The 22,070-nt window shown below is 37.9% G+C and overlaps 1 protein-coding gene across 2 annotated transcripts; it reads left to right on the top strand.

Annotated features, from left to right (window-relative positions):
• The first annotated feature begins 273 nt into the window (after positions 1–273).
• znf282 (zinc finger protein 282) lies at positions 274–21,569 on the top strand. 2 transcript variants are annotated; one of them, XM_004916896.4, is made up of 8 exons: positions 274–380; positions 3,266–3,641; positions 5,521–5,628; positions 6,619–6,741; positions 7,143–7,269; positions 7,788–7,898; positions 16,928–17,044; positions 17,154–21,569. In XM_004916896.4, the coding sequence occupies exons 1-8, from the start codon at positions 289–291 to the stop codon at positions 17,723–17,725; spliced, it is 1,626 nt and encodes a 541-aa protein (XP_004916953.2). In that variant the 5' UTR covers positions 274–288; the 3' UTR covers positions 17,726–21,569. The 2 variants fall into 2 exon arrangements, with proteins under 2 accessions (XP_004916953.2, XP_002937093.2); XM_002937047.5 differs by having other exon boundaries at positions 290–523.
• The last annotated feature ends 501 nt before the right edge of the window (positions 21,570–22,070 follow it).

Below are 22,070 nucleotides of genomic sequence, written 5' to 3'. Positions count from 1 at the left end.
CAAATTGGAAGAAGCTCTGATAGCAGCAGGTACTGTTTGCAACCAGCAAAAAATAGTTTTGGCGCCCTAATCCGAAACTATTATAAAGTCTGAGGAAATACTGGAAGCTGAGGTAACATGGCACAGCGAGCCAACACAAAAGAGAAGTTTTTTTTGTTTTTATTCTCTATTAAAACTAGGGAGCAGTGAAAAGACACACTACCAACGGATTTACCGCCGCTTACAAGCAGTAAGATTTAGCGTCGCCACGCCCACAGGGCTGTACGTAACGCGTCACGTGTGGTCGTGATGCCAGAGTCTCGCGTGATGAGACTTTTGGCGTCAGGGTTTTGTTTAAGCCAGGAGGCAAAGGAGCTTGCAATTAACTGCTTGTGGGAGGTGTAAGTAGCGATCTGCGACTGCGGGCTGGGGAAAGCGGTACTGTAGGACAGCATGCTAATAACCACAACTGAGTGACCGGCTGGGCAGAGCTGGCAGATACAGCAGTGTTTGTGGGACTGAGGGTGGGCTCTGCTTACAGCAGGTGAGGCTCTACTTTATTTGCTGCTTCTAACGATTGTCCTTTCTTCCCTGGCACTATCATGGGTATGTGCCATTTTGAGATGTCATTCTTTTTCATACAACTTGAGGCATCAGTACCTTAGAGCAGGGTTTGTTTTGTATTTTTAAATGTAGCGGGACCTGAGAGAGAGTTATAGCGGGACAATGCCAATAAGAGAGACAGCTACATTTCTTTATAGGCAAGCACACCCTCAGTCAAGAAAAACAGAGATTGTTTTATCAAAATAACTTTAGAATGTATACCCATTGATCAAGTTACATTAAGTCTCAAACAGAAATGTTAATCAATATTTGCTAAAAATAAAACATGATTTCTTCATCTTACCGAGACATCAAAAATCCCAGTGTCACAAGGGAGATAAAGATCCATTCCTGGTCTTTTTGACAACTTATTTCATGTTATCAATTTGTGTGTATAGGACTTAAAAACATGATTGTATCATTTTCTCCCTCGTGTGAACATATAGCTGTAACATAAATACATACAGTAGAACCCCCATTTTATGTTTTTCAGGGGACCAGAAAAACATGGTGTAAAATTATGGAAATGCATTATATATTGGTTGGTCCGCAAAAACAACTGTAAAATGAGAGTAAACTTAAAATAAGGGTATGTACAACTGAGGTTTTACTGTATAAACTGCCAGCACATTACTTCTTTGCACATTTGCATTTATACATAAAAGTTACAGCTGTCATGTTGTGTTTCACATCTGAGAATTTAGAATAAATAAGTACATTGGTCCATGTTTTATTTGCTTTCTTATTTTCAATTTCAAGTGTACCGTTAACTTTAAACAGGAGTACTTCTTTGTCATCCACGCATTTTGCCAATAAAACAATATGCTACCATAGAGCTTGTTTGATCACTCTTATAACTGGAACATCAACCTGATGTCACCCATTGCCATTTTCTGGTTGCAGTGATTACATTTTGATGGCATAGGTATTGCATGTGGCTGTAGCTGTATGTTGGCCACAGTTAGTTGCACAGTTAGTGCAGCATGAAGCTGGTTTGTGTGCAGCTGCAGATAGACACTATAGAAAAGTCAAAATCTGTTCAGTTTAGAAAAGGTATTTTTGGGGAGCTTAAAGTAATACTGACATGAAAAAAACTACTTTTCAAAATATTAATGTATATAAAAAAGTTCCTAAAGATCATGTTGATCATTTTTCACCGACAGGTTTGGTTTTGTAAGTAATTGTTACTTGAAGTTCCTAAACCTGACTGTTTTGCCAACCTGACTGTCCCAACTCAAGCTGTCAGTTATAGCTTCTAATGTTAACAGACTCCTGTTGCACAAATATGGCAGCCCCCTCATAGAGGAACATGGGGATCAGATAGGGAATGTAAAAGCATTTCTGGTGTCAGTATCACTTTAAGGGGTATATTTATCATGCTGTGTAAAAAGTAGAGTGAAGCATTACAGGTGTTGTTGCTCAGGGCAACCAATCAGCAATTAGATTTCAACAGTTAGAAAACCAAAGCAAAGCATCTGATTGGCTGCTATGAGCAACATCACTGGAAATGTTTTACTCCACTTTTTACACAGCATGATAAATATACCCCTAAATATGCATTGATCATATAAATGCCCAAGAGGGCCATCTCATTCGTTCAGTCCTTTGTGCTTTCTACTTGTCAGGCATAAAAACAACTGCTGTAGAAACAACAATGAACAAGTGGCATGTAATTAAAGAATAGAGTATGTTTCCCTATAGAAAAGCTATTAAACTGTAACAACTATTCAACCAAACAGATTTTGCTGCTTTGACCTCTTGATCATGGTGGTTTTAATTTGCTCACATCCTCCAAATTGATTTGTGGTGAGTGTTGATTTGCATTGCTTATCTTCACTATAAAGGCTATATTACAAAAAGGGTTTTGGCCTGTGTTTGATCAGGCAACTGTATATTTGTTTGCAAACCTAGATGAGCACATAAATATTTATATATATATATATATATATATATATATATTTTATTTTATTTTTTTTTATTTCATATCATATAAATGACTGTTTTTCTGCAAATAACTAGAAATATTTTTTAGTTTTTATCATTTAATACAAACATTTCATAACCTGATTGCTTAAAGGAGCAGGAAAGGTTAAAACTAAGTAAGCTTTATCAGAAAGGTCTATGTAAATACAGCCATAAGCACCTACAGTAATGGTGCACTAAGTCCTCTATCAAAAAGAAACACAGGATTTTTTTATTTTTTTTTAGTAAACATGATGTTTCAGTGTCTGACTTCCTCTCTCAGAAACAGCCTTAATTCCCAGGGCCAGAATCTGTGCAGTTCTCTCCTTTCCCCTCTCCTGCTCCCCCCTCCCACCAGAATGTTAAGAACTCCCTGCCCCCTACCTTAGGAATGTATGATCTGCGCTATAACTGCAGGAAGGAAGCTACTTAAAATGGCAGCTGCTATCTTAAGCAAACAGAGAAAGCTTCTAAAGCTGTTTACTCAGGTATGGTCATGGTTTCTGCAAAATCAATGTATAGTTCTAGGCGGCACTAATGTGGCAAATATATTGGCAGTAAAATGCCAAAATGACTTTCCTTCTCCTTTAATGGAAATATACATTTAATTTGTTGTTTTGCTCACAACCTTAAAATGTGTAAAGATCCTTTTTGCCAAATATGAAATGCTAATTTATATATGTAATCATAAGTTACAAACTAAAAATGTACACTTTTTCAGGAAAATGCCTCATTGCTTTGCCTATGGCTGTACCAACCACAGTGGGAGGCTACCCCCAGCAGTCTCCATGCATTCCTTCCCCAAAGAGTTGCCTCTGGCTGAGACGTGGGTGCATCACTGCCGTACAGATGTAGGAAATGTGCAGGAATTTGTGCGTGACACACTGCTAAAGAGTCCAGGGCACTTTGTGTTATGTTCAGAGCACTTTGAAGAGGATATGTTTGAACTGTGTGGAGACCTAACATTGCTTCCTTCTGAGACCAAATACAAGAGAACAAAGTTGAAAGTTAATGCCATACCTACTGTCTTTCCCACTGGAGCTCCCAAAATGCGCAAACAGGCAGAACATCATTTGAAAATACACGAGCGAAAGCAGGTATCATTTACCCAGTTCCATTTTTCATACATTGTGCTTGATTTTCTTTCTTTGCTTTGGCTAAAATAGGAAAGTAGTTACTACATGGCTCTGCTGATTACTTTACATAATATATTGTTGGTTTTTTATTTATTTCAATACATTTTTATTTAATTCAGATAGAAAGGGTACAGACTAAGGTACAGTTGTCATAGCATAACGGTAAAGCAAACTGACCCGAGGGTATCTCGGTGGGAATCAATATAAGAGCGGCCGAGATTATTGTAAATAGCCTGTATGTATACATTGGGGGACTAGAGGTTCTCCTTTCAGGGGAGCACTCTAGTACCCGTTACTTAAATTATATAATTTGTCAAACAAACCCCTAGAGTATTAGTTATATGTGAGGTAAGTAATAAAACAATAAACAATGGGCAGTTCATGTCATCATGATTCAAACTGAAGAAAGATCTAGGGTTTTAGTTGTTTGTTGCAGGCCGATTTTGAATGCCCACTGTATATGTTTCTCTAGATTCAGTTTTACAGTGAGTGAAGAGAAGTAAGGTAATCTGCGCTGTATCTATATATAAGCCATGGCTCCCAAATTTCAAGAAACATCTTGTGGGAATCTGTTAAGATACTGGACATCTTTTCCATAGCCATAATTCCATCAATTTTTTTCTTGAGGGAGTCTACTGTAGTTCATTTTCCATGGTGTGTTTGGCTGCGGTCATGATAATCATAAATAGTTGAAATTGTTTTACTGTGAGGGCATCGGGATATTTTATTAGGTTTTAAACAGTTGATCAATTTTGTGCCTCAAAATATCTCAAACTTGTAGGTAGAGCTGGGCGGTATGACCAAAAATTTATATCGCGGTATTTTTCAAAATTATATCGGTGTCACGGTATTTGACGGTATTTTTTTTTTTCCATGCATGATTAGGTGTTAACCCCATTTCCTAATAAATTAGAGAATAATTACTGCAGTATTGAAAATCAGAGTCAGGCAAACAAAGGATCGGCAACAGAAAGTCGTAAGGTAAATCAGGCAGGCTTAGTTTCCCAGGCAAGGCCGCAGACAACATAGCACAGGAGGAGGCGTTTGATAGCTTTAAATACCCCCCACGTATGCGCAGAACCGGCGCCGTCAGCGTGTCGCGGACGTGCACGCTTTGACATGTACGTGCGCTTTGACGCACACGCACCTGGACACGAGACCGGGCCGCACGGGTGAGTACCCTGACACCCCGGTATTGCGGTATCTGAAAAATGAATATAGTTTTAAAAAAAAAACACCGGTATTCGGTATTAAACGGTATATCGCCCAGCCCTAATATATAAGGCCTGTCAAAATGATTTTCAAAGATCTTTCTTTTTTTAAGTTTTTGTTTTTGCATTGTAAACTTTTGCAAATAGAAATTGGCATAAAAGGAACATAAAGAAAGAACATTGCTGTTGGAGCCAGTAGAACGTATATCCATCTATATTATACATTGGGATCTGGAGGGGCATCCTGTAGCGCTAGCCATTGGCTCAGACTGTCTTGAATTTTTTTGAGCAGCCTCTAACCAGATATGTCAGTTTTTAACTGCAGAGGGTATCATCCACCAACGTCAGCCAGAAGGCAAGGGATGGAAGGGCACTAGACTTCCAGTGGAGTAAAATAGCCTTTTTGGAAAAATAGACTTTTTTTTTTAATTTATTTTATTTAACTGTTTTTACATAAGAAAATTGGAAGGGCCTGTACTTGTAAGGTGTAGTTTGATTCCTCTTTGGCTTTCCTATGTGCAGCGGACAACTTCATGTACGGGTACGCCTGTTATACAGATTAATTTAACTTTTGATTTTGATATCTATTGATATGGAGTTCAAGATTTACGACTGATTATTTTCTGCAGCTACTTGATAACCTCTTGGAGCAACAAAAAAAACCCCAACTTGAGGCAGACCAAATAACCAGCCCATCCACTTCCCAAGAGTCTGAGTATAATTCTTTTCAGGAAAAGGTAAAAATTTGTAAAATTTAAATTTTTCATCTCTTGCTTATTTCTTGTCCGACCCAAACAGTGATTTCTAAATGGAATAACCTTCAGTATTGAAACAAAAATGGATTAAAATTGAAAATATCTGTGACTACCCTTTTTCATAACACTCCCTTATTACTCAATACAACATTTAATTTGTCACTATCTGACCCTCCTGTGCCATACATTTGGTTACCTAACACCTGCACCTGCTGTTGGTTTAGGTGTAAGCAACACCCAGGACTTTATTTTTCATATCTTTTGGAACTGCACCAATATAGTCTACTTATGGGCACTTTATAAACATATTTATAACCGTATATATGCTTGTTGTCTTAAAGGTAATGTATGTGAAAGCAGGTTCTTACTTTTTGGTTACTTAGGCGAAAAGGCAAAATTGCCTAGTGACTAGAAGTTCTGCTAAAGATTTCTAGAGAAACTTATGCAGAACTGCACCTTCAATCTATACAGCTATCTGCAGTAAGTTTCTGGATGCACTGGGAATGCTGCAAGTAACTTTGTATAAAATGCTGAAGTTATTGTTTATGGATGTTTATTGCCCCTTCTGTTCCTTGTTAATATATGGTTAAATTTAAAATAGAGGGGATAAAACAGATTGTCTGCATGAACCCCTGGATAGCATTTTATTCAGGATAAAAGCAATGCTGTCATATTGTAATGGTAAATAGCTCTTAAAGGTCTGTTACTGTTTCTTTTTCCTTTAATTTGGCCCAAATTTTGTTGGCATAATATCCAGACATAATACCCAAAGAGATACCATTCCCTGGAGTGATTTTTATTCTGATTCATAGTGCCAGACTTTACAGCTGTATCCAAAGCATGTACTAAGTTTATACAGTGATACATTTATAGATTATTAAAATAGATAGTTGCAAACAAATTCCCTTTATTTCCTACCTTGATGTACCTTTTATACTGGTAATAAAATTGAAGAAATCATTTTCTACACAGGAGGAGGACTGCCGTCTTTATCATCCAAGGAAACCTCAGTTATTGAGGAGGAAACTGCTTCCCTTGAAGTCACAATATTTGAAGAAATGTTTTACACCTGTACCAAGAGCTCTACAGAGGAAAGTGTGTATTTTTAAATAGTTTTTTTTAAAAAGAAAACCTTAATCACCCCTGACTCCCCACCCATAGTGTTAGTTATCAGTCCCCTTAAAACGCCACCACTTGTTGGCCACATTTGACTTACAAAGTTCAAAAAGTTAATTGCTTTTTAACTCTATAGGTGAGGATGAGGAAATTTTAGGTGGCTGCCCTGAAAAAAATGCAGCAGACAAAATACAAATATCTGTGCACCATAAGCCTCAAACCTTTATTTTGACTTTTCAGTTTTATAGAATTATTAGTAGTAGTAGAGTGCTCCAAATGGTTTCATATATTTGTAATGTGATATAGCACTGCATATGCTTAGTGTGCTCTGGACTTGGTTAAATTAGCAATTATGTACTTAAGTTGATTTTCTTTTTTAGACTCCCACCACATTTAACAGAATAGCAGTATATTTTTCTGACGAAGAGTGGGAGATGCTGGAAGAATGGCAGAGGGATCTCTACAAGAACATGATCAAAGAGAACTCTGAAGCCTTAACTTCATTAGGTACAAGCACCGCCTCCCATATTTTACGTTTACAAATAATAAAATGCTCATTGTGTTGTTAAGGCTTCACATGCCAACTTACTTTCATCTTCATATGTAATAGAATTGTGTCAAGAAAATTAGTTTTTCTTTCCTTTTGGCTGACCCCCAAGACATACCTGTAGATTTTGGCCACAGTGGAGCATGTTTTCAAGTAGGTGCCACTGGGGGAGTGCCCCTTTGCTCCCCTGGTGGTTACACCAATGTTGAATGACTTCACTGCATAAACAGTACCCTGTAGCTACTTTAAGTGCGCCTCTATCTTATGAATTTTCTTTGCATAAGATGCCCATTGAGAGAGCCTATCAGCCTTTCCTCCTCCACAGTATTTTGATGTAAGTCCTGGTGGCATTTTTTTACCACTATTTGGCAGTATTAGAGATGGTAGGATTTCCTTTCTTGTGTGGTATAATTAGTATGGCTTTGCAAAGAGGAACTGATTGCTGCTGTAGTGTAATTTTTTTATTTTATTTTTCTAGACTACTCTGTCAGTCCAAATATTCTTCTAAACATTAAAGACGAGGATGTGAAGCACTATACATCTAATTCATCACCAGATGATGTGGAGCAAGCAAAAAGTCCAAAGACAGGTGAGGAACTCAATCACCACAGTCCTAATAGTTTGTTTTATTTGTGTGTGTGTATATATATATATATATATATATATATATATATATATATATATATATAATGTGTGTGTATGTATATTATATATAATATATTCAACGTTTTGGTCTCACACAAAAACCTTCATCTGGAGTGAAAAACAAAAAACTAGAACCCAGGTTTTGTTGCTGCAAATGGTGTATTATATCTAAAATATTAAATTGGTTTTCTGTATATTATATATAATAACAAAAATTCTATTTATTCAGCGCATCTCTGCCTATAGGTTTGCCACTTTGATGAGCCCGTAATTTGGGACAAAATTAACCCAAATTCAGACTTCAACTTTAGCAAAAGCTTATGTTAAGCTTAAAAGATCATGTTTATGTGTTCAAATGATTGTATATTGTTATGATTTAATTTAAATCTTTTGTGTTCGTTATTGATCTCAAACACAATATTTGTTTTCTCCAGTGAGTCAGTGTAGGGAATCATCTGCTGTCTTGGCCTCTGTTACCTGGTACATTATGGCCTTTTCTTTTACCTGTACTCTAAACAGGCTGCCTGGAGGTGTAGACTTTTCCTGTACTGAGGTTTTTCTATGTCAGTTTGTATCCTTGGATCTGCTAATTGATTCCAGCTGCTCTGCATTAATTGACAGGTGCAGCTTATCCTTAGAGACTTCCCAGCAGAGATTACCTTATATATATACCCTTATTTGGCATTATCCCTTGCCAGATATTAGCACTTACCTGCTGGTCCCTTATTCCTGTTAGGCATGAACTTGATATTCTTGAGCTCTGCCTGTGTTCCTATATTTTTTTTTTTTTTTTTTAACCTTGCCAGTGCCTCCATTCTGCCGTATGTAGCTACATAGCTAGGTTGGGCTGAAAAAAGACTGTCTATCTATAAATTATATTTTTATCCATTAAGTCAATGCCCTTTTTTATGCAAGACAGAATTTTATTTGCTTTATTAGCCACTAAATGACTCTGCGTGGAATTAGACAACTTTCTCAAACATTTTCTCAAACATTTCCCCAAAACACTACCATTTATGGGAAGATTTATCAAAATGTGAGCTTAAAGCTTAATACCTAAAAACTTACCAATGTTCTATTCATTCCAATGGGATTTTTAGAAGTGTATTTATCAAATGGTTAGTTCTAACTTTCACCCATTGACAAACTACTAACCTGTCTAACATTATTCAAATTCCCACTCTCTCCTCTTCTTATCTCCCCTTCTCTTGTGCTCTTCTCAATACCCGCTCTGTAACTAACAAAGCCGCTTTAATTGATGATCTGTTTAGCTCAAAGTCTTTTCACCTGTTTGCCCTAACAGAGACCTGGCTCTCTCAGATTGTTATTGCTATTGAGGCAGCTCTCTCTTATGGCGGCCTTTCCTTCTCTCATACTCCCCGCATTATTGGCCATGGGGGAGGGGTTTGTGTTCTGCTCTCCCCTCATTGTTGTTCTAAACTAATCCCTATACCCCCTACTTTCAGGTTTCCTTCTTTTGAGGTGCATGCGGTTCAGCTGTTCCACCCTCTTTCTGTGCCGGTGGCAATTGTTTACAGACCTCCTTCTTCAAAATCCTCGGCTATTCTATATTTTTTTTTCTCTATGCTCTGGCACCCCTGCAATTATTTTAGGCAATTTCAATTGCCACATAGATGAACCCTCTCAGTCCTGGCCCTCTCGATTTCTCCATCTAACCTCCTCCTTTGATCTCCAGCTACCCATAAGGATGGTCATTTCCTAGATCTGGTCTTTTCCAAAAATCTAGATCCTTCTGCATTTAACAGTGAGCCTTTTCCTCCTTACAGATCATCATCAAATCTCTTTTTTTTATCTCGCACGCGTCTCCTACTAACGCTCCGCCTAAAACCCTGATTCGCAACACTCGAATGGTTGATATAACTGCTCTCTAACTCTTAGTTCTAGCCTCTCCTCCTTCTGTGCTTCCTCTGATCCTGAGTTACTGGTATATACCTACAACTCTATCTTATCATCCGCAATAAACACCCATGCCCCCCTGCAGCCGCAACACAGTCATGCCCGTAATCCCCGTCCCTGGCTTAACCCTCAGATGCGATTTCTGCACTCCTGTGCACGATCTGCTGAGTGCATTTGGAGGAAATTTCGTGTGAAAGCGGATTTCTTCCACTATAAATGTCTTATGTCTTAATACTGCCGTATCACGTATACTATAACACACTTGTAAATAATAATAAATCAAACTCACAGCGCTTATTCTCCATATTTAGCTCGCTACTTCATTCTTCACCTAATGAATCAATCATATCTGAACACACGCCCCAGGACTTTGCTGACTTCTTTAAAAGCAAAGTCGATTCTATCCGCAAACAAATTTCCTAACCCTCAGATACTGGTTGGTAATCTCAACCTTCCCAAATTTCCTCTTTCTGTATTCAGCTTCTTTAATCTCGTAACAGAGTCTGAAGTTTCTCAGCTTCTCTGTTCTCCTCCTACTACCTGCTCAAAGGATCCTATGCCCTCATGGCTACTAAAACAGTGTGCCCCTGCCCTTACTCCAGCTCTTACCCACATATTCAATTCCTTTTTGGCTTCTGGTACTTTTCCCTCTCTATTTAAACAAGCATGTGTCAAACCCATTCTTAAAAAGGCTACACTGGACCCGTCCTGGCTTTCTAACTACCATCCCGTCTCTCTCCTGCCCCTAGCCTCTAAACTCCTGGAATGTCTTGTCTTGTCTTGTGTCACCTAACTTCCTCTGCACCCATAATCTGCTGGACCCTATGCAGGCTGGTTTTCGGCCTGCGCACTCCACTGAGACGGCCTTATGTAGAGTGGCAAATGATCTCTGGACTGCCAAGGCCAAGGGACACTACTCAGTCCTCATTCTCCTAGACCTTTCCTCTGCTTTTGATACTGTCGACCATTCTGTCCTTATGCAAATTCTCTATTCTCTGGGTATCCGGGATCAGGCTGCATCCTGGTTCTCTTCCTATCTTTCTAACCGCTCCTTCTCTGTTGCTCTTGCTAACAAATCCATTACCCCAGTTCAGCTTAGTGTGGGAGTGCCTTGGGGCTCTGTGCTTGGTCCTTTGCTGTTCTCCCTGTACACTCTCTCTTTAGGATACCTTATTTCTTCTTTTGGTCTTAAATATCACTTATATGCAGATGACATCCAGATATATTTAGACACCCCTGCACTAACCACTGATGTTCAAACCCAGATTGCTAACTGCCTCCTGGCTATCTCCTCCTGGATGAACCAACGCCACCTCAAACTTAACCTAGCTAAAACAGAGCTCATGGTCTTCCTGCCCAAACCTAGATCTTCTTTCACCATTACTATTGATGGCATGACCATCAACCCTGTTAATTCTGCACGCTGACCAGTCACTCTCCTTCTCTAACCATATTAATAACACTGCCAAAACCTGCCGTTTTCCTCCACAATATTGCCAAGATACGCCCCTTTCTTTCAAAAGTAACCGCTAAAACACTAATACATGCCATTATCCTTTCCCGCTTAAATTACTGCAATCTCCTACTAACCAGACTCCCACCTCTCTCCCCTGCAATCAATGTTAAACTCTGCTGCCAGGATCCTCCTGCTCTCATCAAAGAGGGAACCTGTTCAGCCTCACTTAAGCTCTCTAGCGTGGTTGCCTGTTAGCAGAAGGATTTTGTAAGCTATCCTTTGCTTAACATTCAAAGCCCTTCACTCCTCTGCTCCTCACTACATTTCTTCCTGGTTGTCTCTTCCGCTCCTCTCGGAGCCTCTGTCCTTTTGCACCATCCACACTCACTGCGCTCTCTCGTCTTAAACCTTTCTATCTCGCTGCTCCTTACCTCTGGAACTCTATCCCTGAATCCCTCTCTTTAACTCTCTTTAAGAAAAAGCTCAGCTGTTACCTTCTGGAGCACTAAAACATTATCTTGCCTAGTCCTGCGCTTAAGGGAAAATGCCCATACCTGGTGCACTCTTACCTTCCAATTTGTGCCTGTATGTTACCCAGCCACTTACAGTGGTGTGAAAAACTATTTGCCCCCTTCCTGATTTCTTATTCTTTTGCATGTTTGTCACACAAAATGTTTCTGATCATCAAACACATTTAACTATTAGTCAAAGATAACACAAGTAAACACAAAATGCAGTTTTTAAATGAGGGTTTTTATTATTTAGGGAGAAAAAAAATCCAAACCTACATGGCCCTGTGTGAAAAAGTAATTGCCCCCTGAACCTAATAACTGGTTGGGCCACCCTTAGCAGCAATAACTGCAAGCGTTTGCGATAACTTGCAACGAGTCTTTTACAGCGCTCTGGAGGAATTTTGGCCCACTCATCTTTGCAGAATTGTTGTAATTCAGCTTTATTTGAGGGTTTTCTAGCATGAACCGCCTTTTTAAGGTCATGCCACAACATCTCAATAGGATTCAGGTCAGGACTTTGACTAGGCCACTCCAAAGTCTTCATTTTGTTTTTCTTCAGCCATTCAGAGGTGGATTTGCTGGTGTGTTTTGGGTCATTGTCCTGCTGCAGCACCCAAGATCGCTTCAGCTTGAGTTGACGAACAGATGGCCGGACATTCTCCTTCAGGATTTTTTGGTAGACAGTAGAATTCATGGTTCCATCTATCACAGCAAGCCTTCCAGGTCCTGAAGCAGTAAAACAACCCCAGACCATCACACTACCACCACCATATTTTACTGTTGGTATGATGTTCTTTTTCTGAAATGCTGTGTTACTTTTACGCCAGATGTAACGGGACACGCACTGTCCAAAAAGTTCAACTTTTGTCTCATTGGTCCACAAGGTATTTTCCCAAAAGTCTTGGCAATCATTGAGATGTTTTTTAGCAAAATTGAGATGAGCCTTAATGTTCTTTTTGCTTAAAAGTGGTTTGCACCTTGGAAATCTGCCATGCAGGCCGTTTTTGCCCAGTCTCTTTCTTATGGTGGAGTGGTGAACACTGACCTTAATTGAGGCAAGTGAGGCCTGCAGTTCTTTAGATGTTGTCCTGGGGTCTTTTGTGGCCTCTCGGATGAGTTGTCTCTGCGCTCTTGGGGTAATTTTGGTCGGCCAGCCACTCCTGGGAAGGTTCACCACTGTTCCATGTTTTTGCCATTTGTGGATAATGGCTCTCACTGTGGTTCGCTGGAGTCCCAAAGCTTTAGAAATGGCTTTATAACCTTTACCAGACTGATAGATCTCAATTACTTTTGTTCCCATTTTTTTCTGAATTTCTTTGGATCTTGGCATGATGTCTAGCTTTTGAGGTGCTTTTGGTCTACTTCTCTGTGTCAGGTAGCTCCTATTTAAGTGATTTCTTGATTGAAACAGGTGTGGCAGTAATCAGGCCTGGGGGTGACTACAGAAATTGATATTGAAATTGAAAATTGAAATTGATAAACCACAGTTAAGTTATTTTTTAACAAGGGGGGCAATCACTTTTTCACACAGGGCCATGTAGATTTGGAGTTTTTTTTCTCCCTTAATAACGTAAACCTTCATTTAAAAACTGCATTTTGTGTTCAATTATGTTATCTTTGACTAATAGTTAACGGTTTTTGATGAGCAGAAACATTTAAGTGTGACAAACATGCAAAAGAATAAGAAATCAGGAAGGGGGCAAATAGTTTTTCACACCACTGTAGATTGTAAGCTTTACGTAGTATTTTGTAACATTGTACAGCACTGTGTACCCTTGTGGTGCTTTATAAATAAAGTTATACGTACATACTTACAAATACAGTTTTAAAAATCCCATAGGAATAAATAAAGTTGGTGAGTTTTTATGCCTATTAGTGTATAACTCACATTTATTTTATTTCTAACTTTAATAACTTTGCAGTTAACATTTAACCTAATTTTCCAGTTTACTGCCCAGTTTTTTTTTTTTTTGCTTTCATAGCCATGGAATGACACTGCCTAGAATTACACAACTTGTTATCTACAAAAATCCCCAGATCCTCAATTAGGAATACCCCCCAACACGTGACCATTTAGTGTGTAACTTACATTTATATTATTTCTACCAAAGTGCACAACTTTGCAGTTTCTAACATTTAACCTCATTTTCCAGTTTGCTGCCCAGCAATCACTATGCAAAGCGGCAGCATCCTGCATGAAACTTAGTTTTGCGCAATTTAGTATTGTCAGCAGAAATAGAAACACTAGAAAATGTTTTATTTACCACAGCTCTTTCTAATCTATCCTTCAGCCAGTTCTCTCTTCAAGTAACAGTTTTTAAATATATCATAACATTGTCTTTGTGTGTGCTTTATAATTTTGCCATAGAAGTATTATACGGGTATGGGATCCCTTATCCGGAAACCCGTTATCCAGAAAGCTCCGAATTACGGAAAGCCTGTCTCCCATAGACTCCATTTTAATCAAATAATTCAAAATTTTTAAGTTGATTTCCTTTTTCTCTGTAATAATAAAACACTTCCTTGTAATTGATCCCAACTAAGATATAATTAACCCTTATTGGATGCAAAACAATCCTGTTGTGTTTAATGTTTTATTGATTTTTTAGTAGACTTAAGGTATGGAGATCCAAATTACGGAAAGACCCCTTATCCGGAATACCCTTGGTCCCGAGCATTCTGGATAACAGGTCCTATACCTGTACAATACTTTTATTACCTATTAGATCTCCAAAGTTCCTTTATGTGGGGGCTGCTGTATTTGTTCTGCGGTAGTCTGTTAGTGTTTGGAATTCTGACTGGTTGAAAAGGCATAATCAGGTTTATCAACTTAAAGGGAAACTATCATGAATGGGAATCTGCTAAACATGGCTTAGTTCTGACAGGCAGCTTGTGTTCTGAGGAGTGGGAGTGGTTCAACCATTCTTGACTTACATCTAATGTTCAACCCGCACCTGCCCATCTTTCCTATCAATTAGAAAACCTGGAAAAGACTTTAAAGAAGGTCTAAAAAGTCAACCCAATTCACCCTAACATTGTCTGGCACCTCTCTCACTCACCTGAGCAACTAACAAACACCTTTTACTTTATTTCTTGCTTATTTATAAGAAAAACCTTAAAGAAGCTACTTATCACTTGTTTTCTTGAAACATACATGCCAAGTGAGCTGGCAGGTGATGTGGGACTTGTAGTTAAATAATATCTTTAGGGCACCCAATTGCACATTTCCATTGAACTACAATTTGATTTTTGTATAAGTTATAAATGCTATAGGAACAGTATATATATATATATATATATATATATATATATATATATAATATATATATATATATATATATATATATATATATATATTATGCATAAAAGCTCATAATAAACAGCACTCGCGATACAGGTAAATCTCAGGCGCCTGGGTGCAGTCCTCTTCTGCGTAGATAGTGAACAAAACATGAATCGCATCGCTCAGGACTTATAACAAAATTTGTAGTTTATTAAGTGTAGAACAAGAGAACTTGTTCTACACTTAATAAACTACAAATTTTATATATATATATATATATATATATATATATATACTGATCAATAACAAAATACATAGGCATTTCTTGGACTGGATATAGCAGAGTGCAGTGCTACAGGCTGACCAGGTGGGCCTGATGAGATATAGCTGGCTAATAAAGAGGCTTGGAGGTCTAGCTATTCAGTCAGTCAGTCAGTGGAAGAGCTCTAATACAAAATATTTACCAAAACCTAAATAAAGAGAGAGGTGCAGTACACTGGAGAAGACCCATTTAGCAACTCCTGAAATAATCACATAAGCAAAAAAGTGTCTGCACACTCAAAAATTGCAAAAGAAAAGAACATTTTATTAAATACAAAACATAGAAAATAAAAGAGCTCTGACTGAGAGACATAGAGAGGTGTCTTCAACATATAGAAATCTATGTGCCTGTGGAGAGACCTTTAATATTGCTGCAATTGATGTGTCATTGGTATAAAGGAAGTCTCTTTTGTACAATCTTGTTACACCTATATTTGGCGGTCTGGGAAGTAAGATTGAAATCTGTGTGTGTAAATTGCAGGAGGGTGGCTGGCAGCTGATCTAAGCTTGCTGCTGAGCAGCACAAAACCCAAATGCAAAAGAGCCTGAAGTGCTGTGTATATGAAGATATAAGGGATAGAAACCTTTTTTTGGCAAAGTCACATCCATTTCCATACCATAGTCACCATTAGACTAACAGGTCTTTTGTTTTAAGGCTGAGAATGGGGTCCTTTTTAAACTGCAGCACTGCAATTTGCCAGTTTCTCTGCACCATGCCAGACCTCAATGAATCCTGAAAAATTAAATGAAGAGGTTTGACAATCAAAGAGCTAAGTTAAGGTCCCCATACACGAGCCGACTATAGCTGCTGATATCGGTCCCTTGGACCGATTCGGCAGCTAATCGGCCCGTGTATGGGGAGAGCAGAGCGGCCTGGCCGACCGATATCTGGCCTGAAATTGGCCAGATCTCGATCGGCCAAGTTAGAAAATCCGGTCGGATCGGGGACCGCATCGGCTCGTTGATGCGGTCCCCAATCCGACTGCCCCATTGCCTCCCACATAATCCGATCGTTTGGCCCCAGGGCCAAACGATCGGATTATTTTTTTTTTTTACCTAAATTCTCCCTGATATCGCCCACCCGTAGGTGGGGATATCGGGGGAAGATCCGCTCGCTTGGCGACATCGCCAAGCGAGCGGATCTGCTCGTGTATGGCCACCTTTAGTTTAGAACCCTGAGATGAATACCATCTCAGTCCCAGACCTTTGTTTACCTTTACACCCATGCATCAGTAGTTATGTTAGAGTTTGGTCTATTGTTTTTTAGTTAATCTGCTTATGCCTAATTAAAGTGTTATTTATGTGTGCCAAGTAGCCTTTGTACCTGATTTCCAGGCTAAAACTGTTGTGGCTTCTTGGTGTTCATTCTGTGTGAGTTTTGGCCATAGTTTGCAAAATTCCCGTATATAAGCACAAATCACTCTTGTCAATTACTAACTGTAACATTTCCAATTGTAATTTGTATATTTTATTTTTAACTGTAGAAGATCATACATTCATGAATCATGATGTTTTTTCAAGAATAAAGCAAGATCGAGTGCCGTATTTAGATGGCAGTCCAGATTCTGAGGAAGGAGAGCTAAATGGTTATCTAAGCTCATGTAAGTAATTATTTAAAATAAGACTAAACAGTTACATAGGAAAGGTGGCTAAAAAAAATGATGCTGCATGCATTTCTTCAGTGCTTAATTTTATTTTTTTCCCCCTCAGACAATGTTCCAATTAGTACCAGTATAGAAGAGGATAATTTTGGCATGTGGAGCGGAGCTCTGAGTGTTCAAGAACCAGTTTCCCAGTGTTACAGTAGCAGCATTACCAATGATATATATTCTGCTTCAAAATGGAAAACAATAAATGTTTCCCCAAGTAGCTTTTTTCGGCCTATTGCCCCCAAACAGGATTTTACCAGTCCAAATTCCCCCAGACTGGGAGGACCAATGGATTTAAGACCTTATAAATGCTCCGCATGTGACAAGAGCTTTACTGTTAAATCTAACCTAATTAAGCACCATCGTATCCATACAGGGGAGAGGCCATACAAATGTACTCATTGCTCCAAAAGCTTTAGCCGCAATTCTCACTTGATCACTCACCAACGAACTCACACTGGAGAGCGGCCATATAAGTGTAATGAGTGTGACAAGAGCTTTATCCAGAACTCTGTGCTCATTCAACACCAAAGGATCCACACTGGCGAGAGGCCTTTTAGATGTGATGAATGCAACAAAAGCTTTAGTCAAAAATCATGTCTTATCCGTCACCAGAGAACTCACACAAGATAGGATTTCTGCAACTTGGCGTAAGAAAGACCATTGTAATTTTGGGTAACTAAAGAGCAATTTCAAACGTGATGTGGAAGAACACAAGCAATACAAAGACTGTCAATCACTTTGGCTTAGAGATCACACCAAGGATGCAGGTTAATGGGACAATAAACCTTATTATTGGTATAGCCATAAATTCAAATAAATACTTTTTTATAGAAAGTAGCTTGCTTACATTTTATCATATATCTGAGTAGCTGCTAGAAGCTAAATGTGGAAATAGATTGAAGGCTAAACAACTCAAGTTTCTGTGAGTCCGTTAAGTATTCTTTTCTAAATGATAATACTTGAAATGTATTTATAGGGGATTTTCACCTCTACATTATCCTTAATTAGGTAACTTTGTTGTCTAGAACAGTGTTGTATAATATTTTATATGTTGTAGGCTGTTCAGTTATCCACTATTTCACATGTTTGGAGGTTGAATTTGTCATAAAACATTGATGTCTTACAATGACGTCTCTAGAGATCTTGGGCATGCTTGGGATCACAAAATCTATTGGGTGGCCACATGCAGGCTGTGAATATTCAGTTGGACAGCAGTGGTCAATAGAATTTGGTAACAAATGCCTATTGGCTCTCTTAGGTACTCTTATAAGACCATCCTGGAAGTCAATTAGTACAATATTTGGTGAGCACTTATTTGATGTCATAGATTTTCTTGGGATTATGGCTTAATGGTTGAAACACCAATTTTTTCATGTGTTTAAACATTGATCAAATGTTGGGCTTTAAAGGGGTGCTTGATCCATAAAGTCTGACAAACACTGATCTAGATGGTAGTTAACAAAGTAGATCTGAGGACTTAGTGTAAAATAATTAAACTACATTTTTTTTTTCAGGGACCAAAATTGTAATGTTGCCTTCTCTTTATCTAGAGTGATGGACAGAGCTTCAAATCGATAGCTGCAGGACCGTAATAAAAAGAAAAGTTAAATACGGGGGGACTCGGAAAGGATACAGCTATCTAGACAATAAAAGCAAAAAAATAGCATAATTTCTTTGGTGAAATAATATTGAATGCTCCAGCCACTGGTATTTTGTTCTACCAGCTATTAACCACAGAGTGTGATCATGTAGTGACCGTTTTTAAAATAAAAAATAACCCTGGGTAGTCTGCAGAATTAAATAGTTTTTAGTATAGTTAGCCAAATATATAATCTATAAATGCTACTGTAAACAGGTAGTTGTTCTGTGTAATCACAAACACTATTTAAAGTGAATCAATTTAAATTCAGCGAAATCCTTCTACTTTTTGGTCAAAAGTCATGCAGATTCATCAATGTATAAATTCGAATCCCGAAATGGGTAAAATTCGGATTAGATATGATAATTCCTGATGATCGGAAATGTCACAAAAATGCTTACGAAAAAATCGTAAAAGTCACAATAATATCGTATTGGCGATCCAAAAGTCACAAAATTCGTATCTGGTTCGTATCCGAACGATCAGAAACGGCAGAAAAACCTTTCTGACTTTGATCCCTGTGTGCATGATTTTGGAAGCCTCCCATAGGACTCAATGGCACTCTGCAGCTCCAACCTGGCCCAAGGAAAGTCACGATACTGAAACTTTAATGAAACCGAAGCTTTCGTATTCGGTGCCATAAATATGATTTTGTTGCATAAAATGTTGCAAAGTATGAAACAGTTCTATAAATTAGAAAAACTATGAATTTTTTGTATTCAGAATAATTCGTACTTTGGTAAATGCCCCTTAAACTGCGTTTATTAGTTCTACTACTTTATTTTTCTGTCCAACCTCCTTTGAACTGTGGGTTGTGGGATAAGCAAGCTCTCATGTATAAAACCTTATAACTTTAATGATAAAATCACAGAATGTTATGCACTCACAGGCATGTTTATATAATGCACCTTTCAAGAGTTTCTCCACACAAAGTTTGCTGCATTCTGCAGCACTTTCTTTCTGGCTCACAGCTGGTTCCCTGTGGACACTATTACTCTGCATTTTTTTTTACCACTGCTAATGGGTTTCATCAACTTCCGACCTTCTCTGATTGCTCAAAGAGTTACTACATGGTTACACAGTGTGGTTAATAGATTTAAGTAGAGTTGGTAGACCAACACACTAGAGGACAAAGTGTAAAATATTGTTTTGCCAACAGTATCTTTTGTTTTTTTTTTTGTTGTGTAGGTATTTTTATCCTTTGTTGGGTTTTTTTTTTTTTTAGGGGACCTGTCACCCAGACATAAGTCCTTTTCAAATTAAACAAGATACCTGAATTCATTTTTATATTAAAATTGCATTTTAATTGCACATGCTCAGAAAGAATAGCTTTGAAATGTGCAACGCTAAAGTTAATTCCAAAGGGAAGAGGAAGAGTGAGTGAGCAAGGAAGAAGGGATGCACAATGATTAAGGGGATGCTGCAGCTTTACTGTGAAACTTTGCAAATTATAAATACCTGTCACTGTAGTCATTCAAAGAGGATTTTTCATCATTTGATTCCTGTGTAGGGGGTTTACATGTCCTTTAAGAGTATATTCTTCAAGGAGATTTTCTTTAAACCCTCAAATATTTATACAAAATTAAGAAAACTAGGTTTTGGTTTGGGTTTTTTTTTTTGTTCAGGTGATTGCAGCGATAAATATTTAATAGATTTTGGTCAATGCTATTACAAATTATGTAATGAAAGTAGAAAATTACAAAATCACATGCCCCTCTCTACCACCAGGCTTTGTAGTTGTCTATGTACCTATGAACCAGCTGTAGCCACACCAAATGCTCACCAGTTCTATTACCCTGAACCCAGTGCTCACCAGTTCTATTACCCTGAACCCAATGCTCACCAGTTCTATTACCCTGATAAGTGCAGAGACTGTTTTTGTTTTGTTTTTTTATATAATTTTGAATTACTGTTAACCATATACCTTCATCTTCTTTCAATCAAAAGTATTTTATTTTTCTCTTGTGTTATATAACCCAATCATTATAGCTGAACTAGAACAATATTCCTATTAGTCTTAAGAACATTGTAATATTATGTTTGACAAATGCTGATTTTTTTTGTTTTTTTGCAGGATTTCCGAGGAAACCACGAACTACCTTAGTTTGTTACATATATTGTAAATAGTCACCAATAGATACAATTACAGGAATAATGTTTTATTGGTGGATAGTTAATGTGCTGGCACAGCTATATTATACTGACTAACTGTAAAAGTATTTCTGCAGGGCTCTGAGTAATTGTTTCCATGTCTGAAAGAGAGAGACTTTATTCATGCACTACTTGATAAAACCAAGCTTTTTACTATGGACTTGGGGGCCCAGATTTAATATCTATGTATCTACTGTGATACACGTGAAAAAACATGAAAGAGAAGTCTTGTGTTAACTTGAGATTTTTTTTCAAGCAGGTTTCTTTCTTCCACGAGCGTAGTTTTTCAAAAAACAACAAGCTCATTGCTAAAATTAGGTCAACTTTTTTGATTGTGGAAAAAAATGTGCCTGTAGGAAAAAATTCTTCAAGGAATAAAAATCGTGCAAGAAAATGTAGTTAATATTAAGATCTCTCGCTTTTTCTTAGGGCAATAGATAATAAATCTGGCACCAATATCATAGTACTTTGCACAAGTGAACTTATATATGCAAATAACTGTCCCTACAGATATATTCAGCACTTACGTTTTCTGAACATTATTTGGATTATGAAGTGAATGTAATGGGGTTTGTTTTCCTTTATGCTTGTTTCAGACTGTTTTTTTGACAATACAAATACAACTTTTTAAATATTTGAAAAGTAACATAATTTTGTATTAAATACAGACCTGTTTTAAAACTTTTTCTGAATATTTCTGTATACTGTTTTAACTGGGACAACCCTGCCATTTTGCTGGGTTCTCTGAATTGTGGAATAGTTGGTCATCAGATATGGTGCTAGGGCTATGGGTCCTCTTAGCAAAGTAATGCTTTTCTGCTTTGTCATTAGCGTAATAACTGCCTGGTTCAAGTTTTATATTCCCACTTGATTTGGGATTCAAAAACCAGTTGTGTTCTGTGTCTTTTCTGTGAGTGTTACAAACAGCAGGAAATATAATGCATGAGCAACATGGTCCTGTGACTATCAGCATTAGTAAAGTCAAGACAAATGTCATAAGTTCATTATTCATAAAGGGATCCTGTTCGTAGTCTGATAACTGTAGGCCTTTGACATCTGTTGTAGGACCCATATAGAAATGCTTATGCAATTTATTCAACTCAAGCTTTCTATTTTGCCTTACTTTATCTGCACTAAAACATTTTGTATAAAAGAGTAGCCTACTCTGTGTCAAACAATTGTTAT

Source organism: Xenopus tropicalis, chromosome 8 (assembly GCF_000004195.4).
Source record: "Xenopus tropicalis strain Nigerian chromosome 8, UCB_Xtro_10.0, whole genome shotgun sequence".
In the NCBI taxonomy this organism is placed as follows: Eukaryota; Metazoa; Chordata; class Amphibia; order Anura; family Pipidae; genus Xenopus; species Xenopus tropicalis.
Note: the sequence above shows the minus strand (reverse complement) of the source record. Positions and strands in the feature narration are given on the sequence as shown.

Bases quoted from the DNA above. Each gene is read 5' to 3' on its own strand.
- znf282 (XM_004916896.4), top strand. From the start codon at position 289: ATGCCAGAGTCTCGCGTGATGAGACTTTTGGCGTCAGGGTTTTGTTTA. The intron at 6,742-7,142 runs GTGTGTATTTTT...TTTCTTTTTTAG, and splicing joins CAAGAGCTCTACAGAGGAAA to ACTCCCACCACATTTAACAG. The intron at 7,270-7,787 runs GTACAAGCACCG...TTATTTTTCTAG, and splicing joins TGAAGCCTTAACTTCATTAG to ACTACTCTGTCAGTCCAAAT.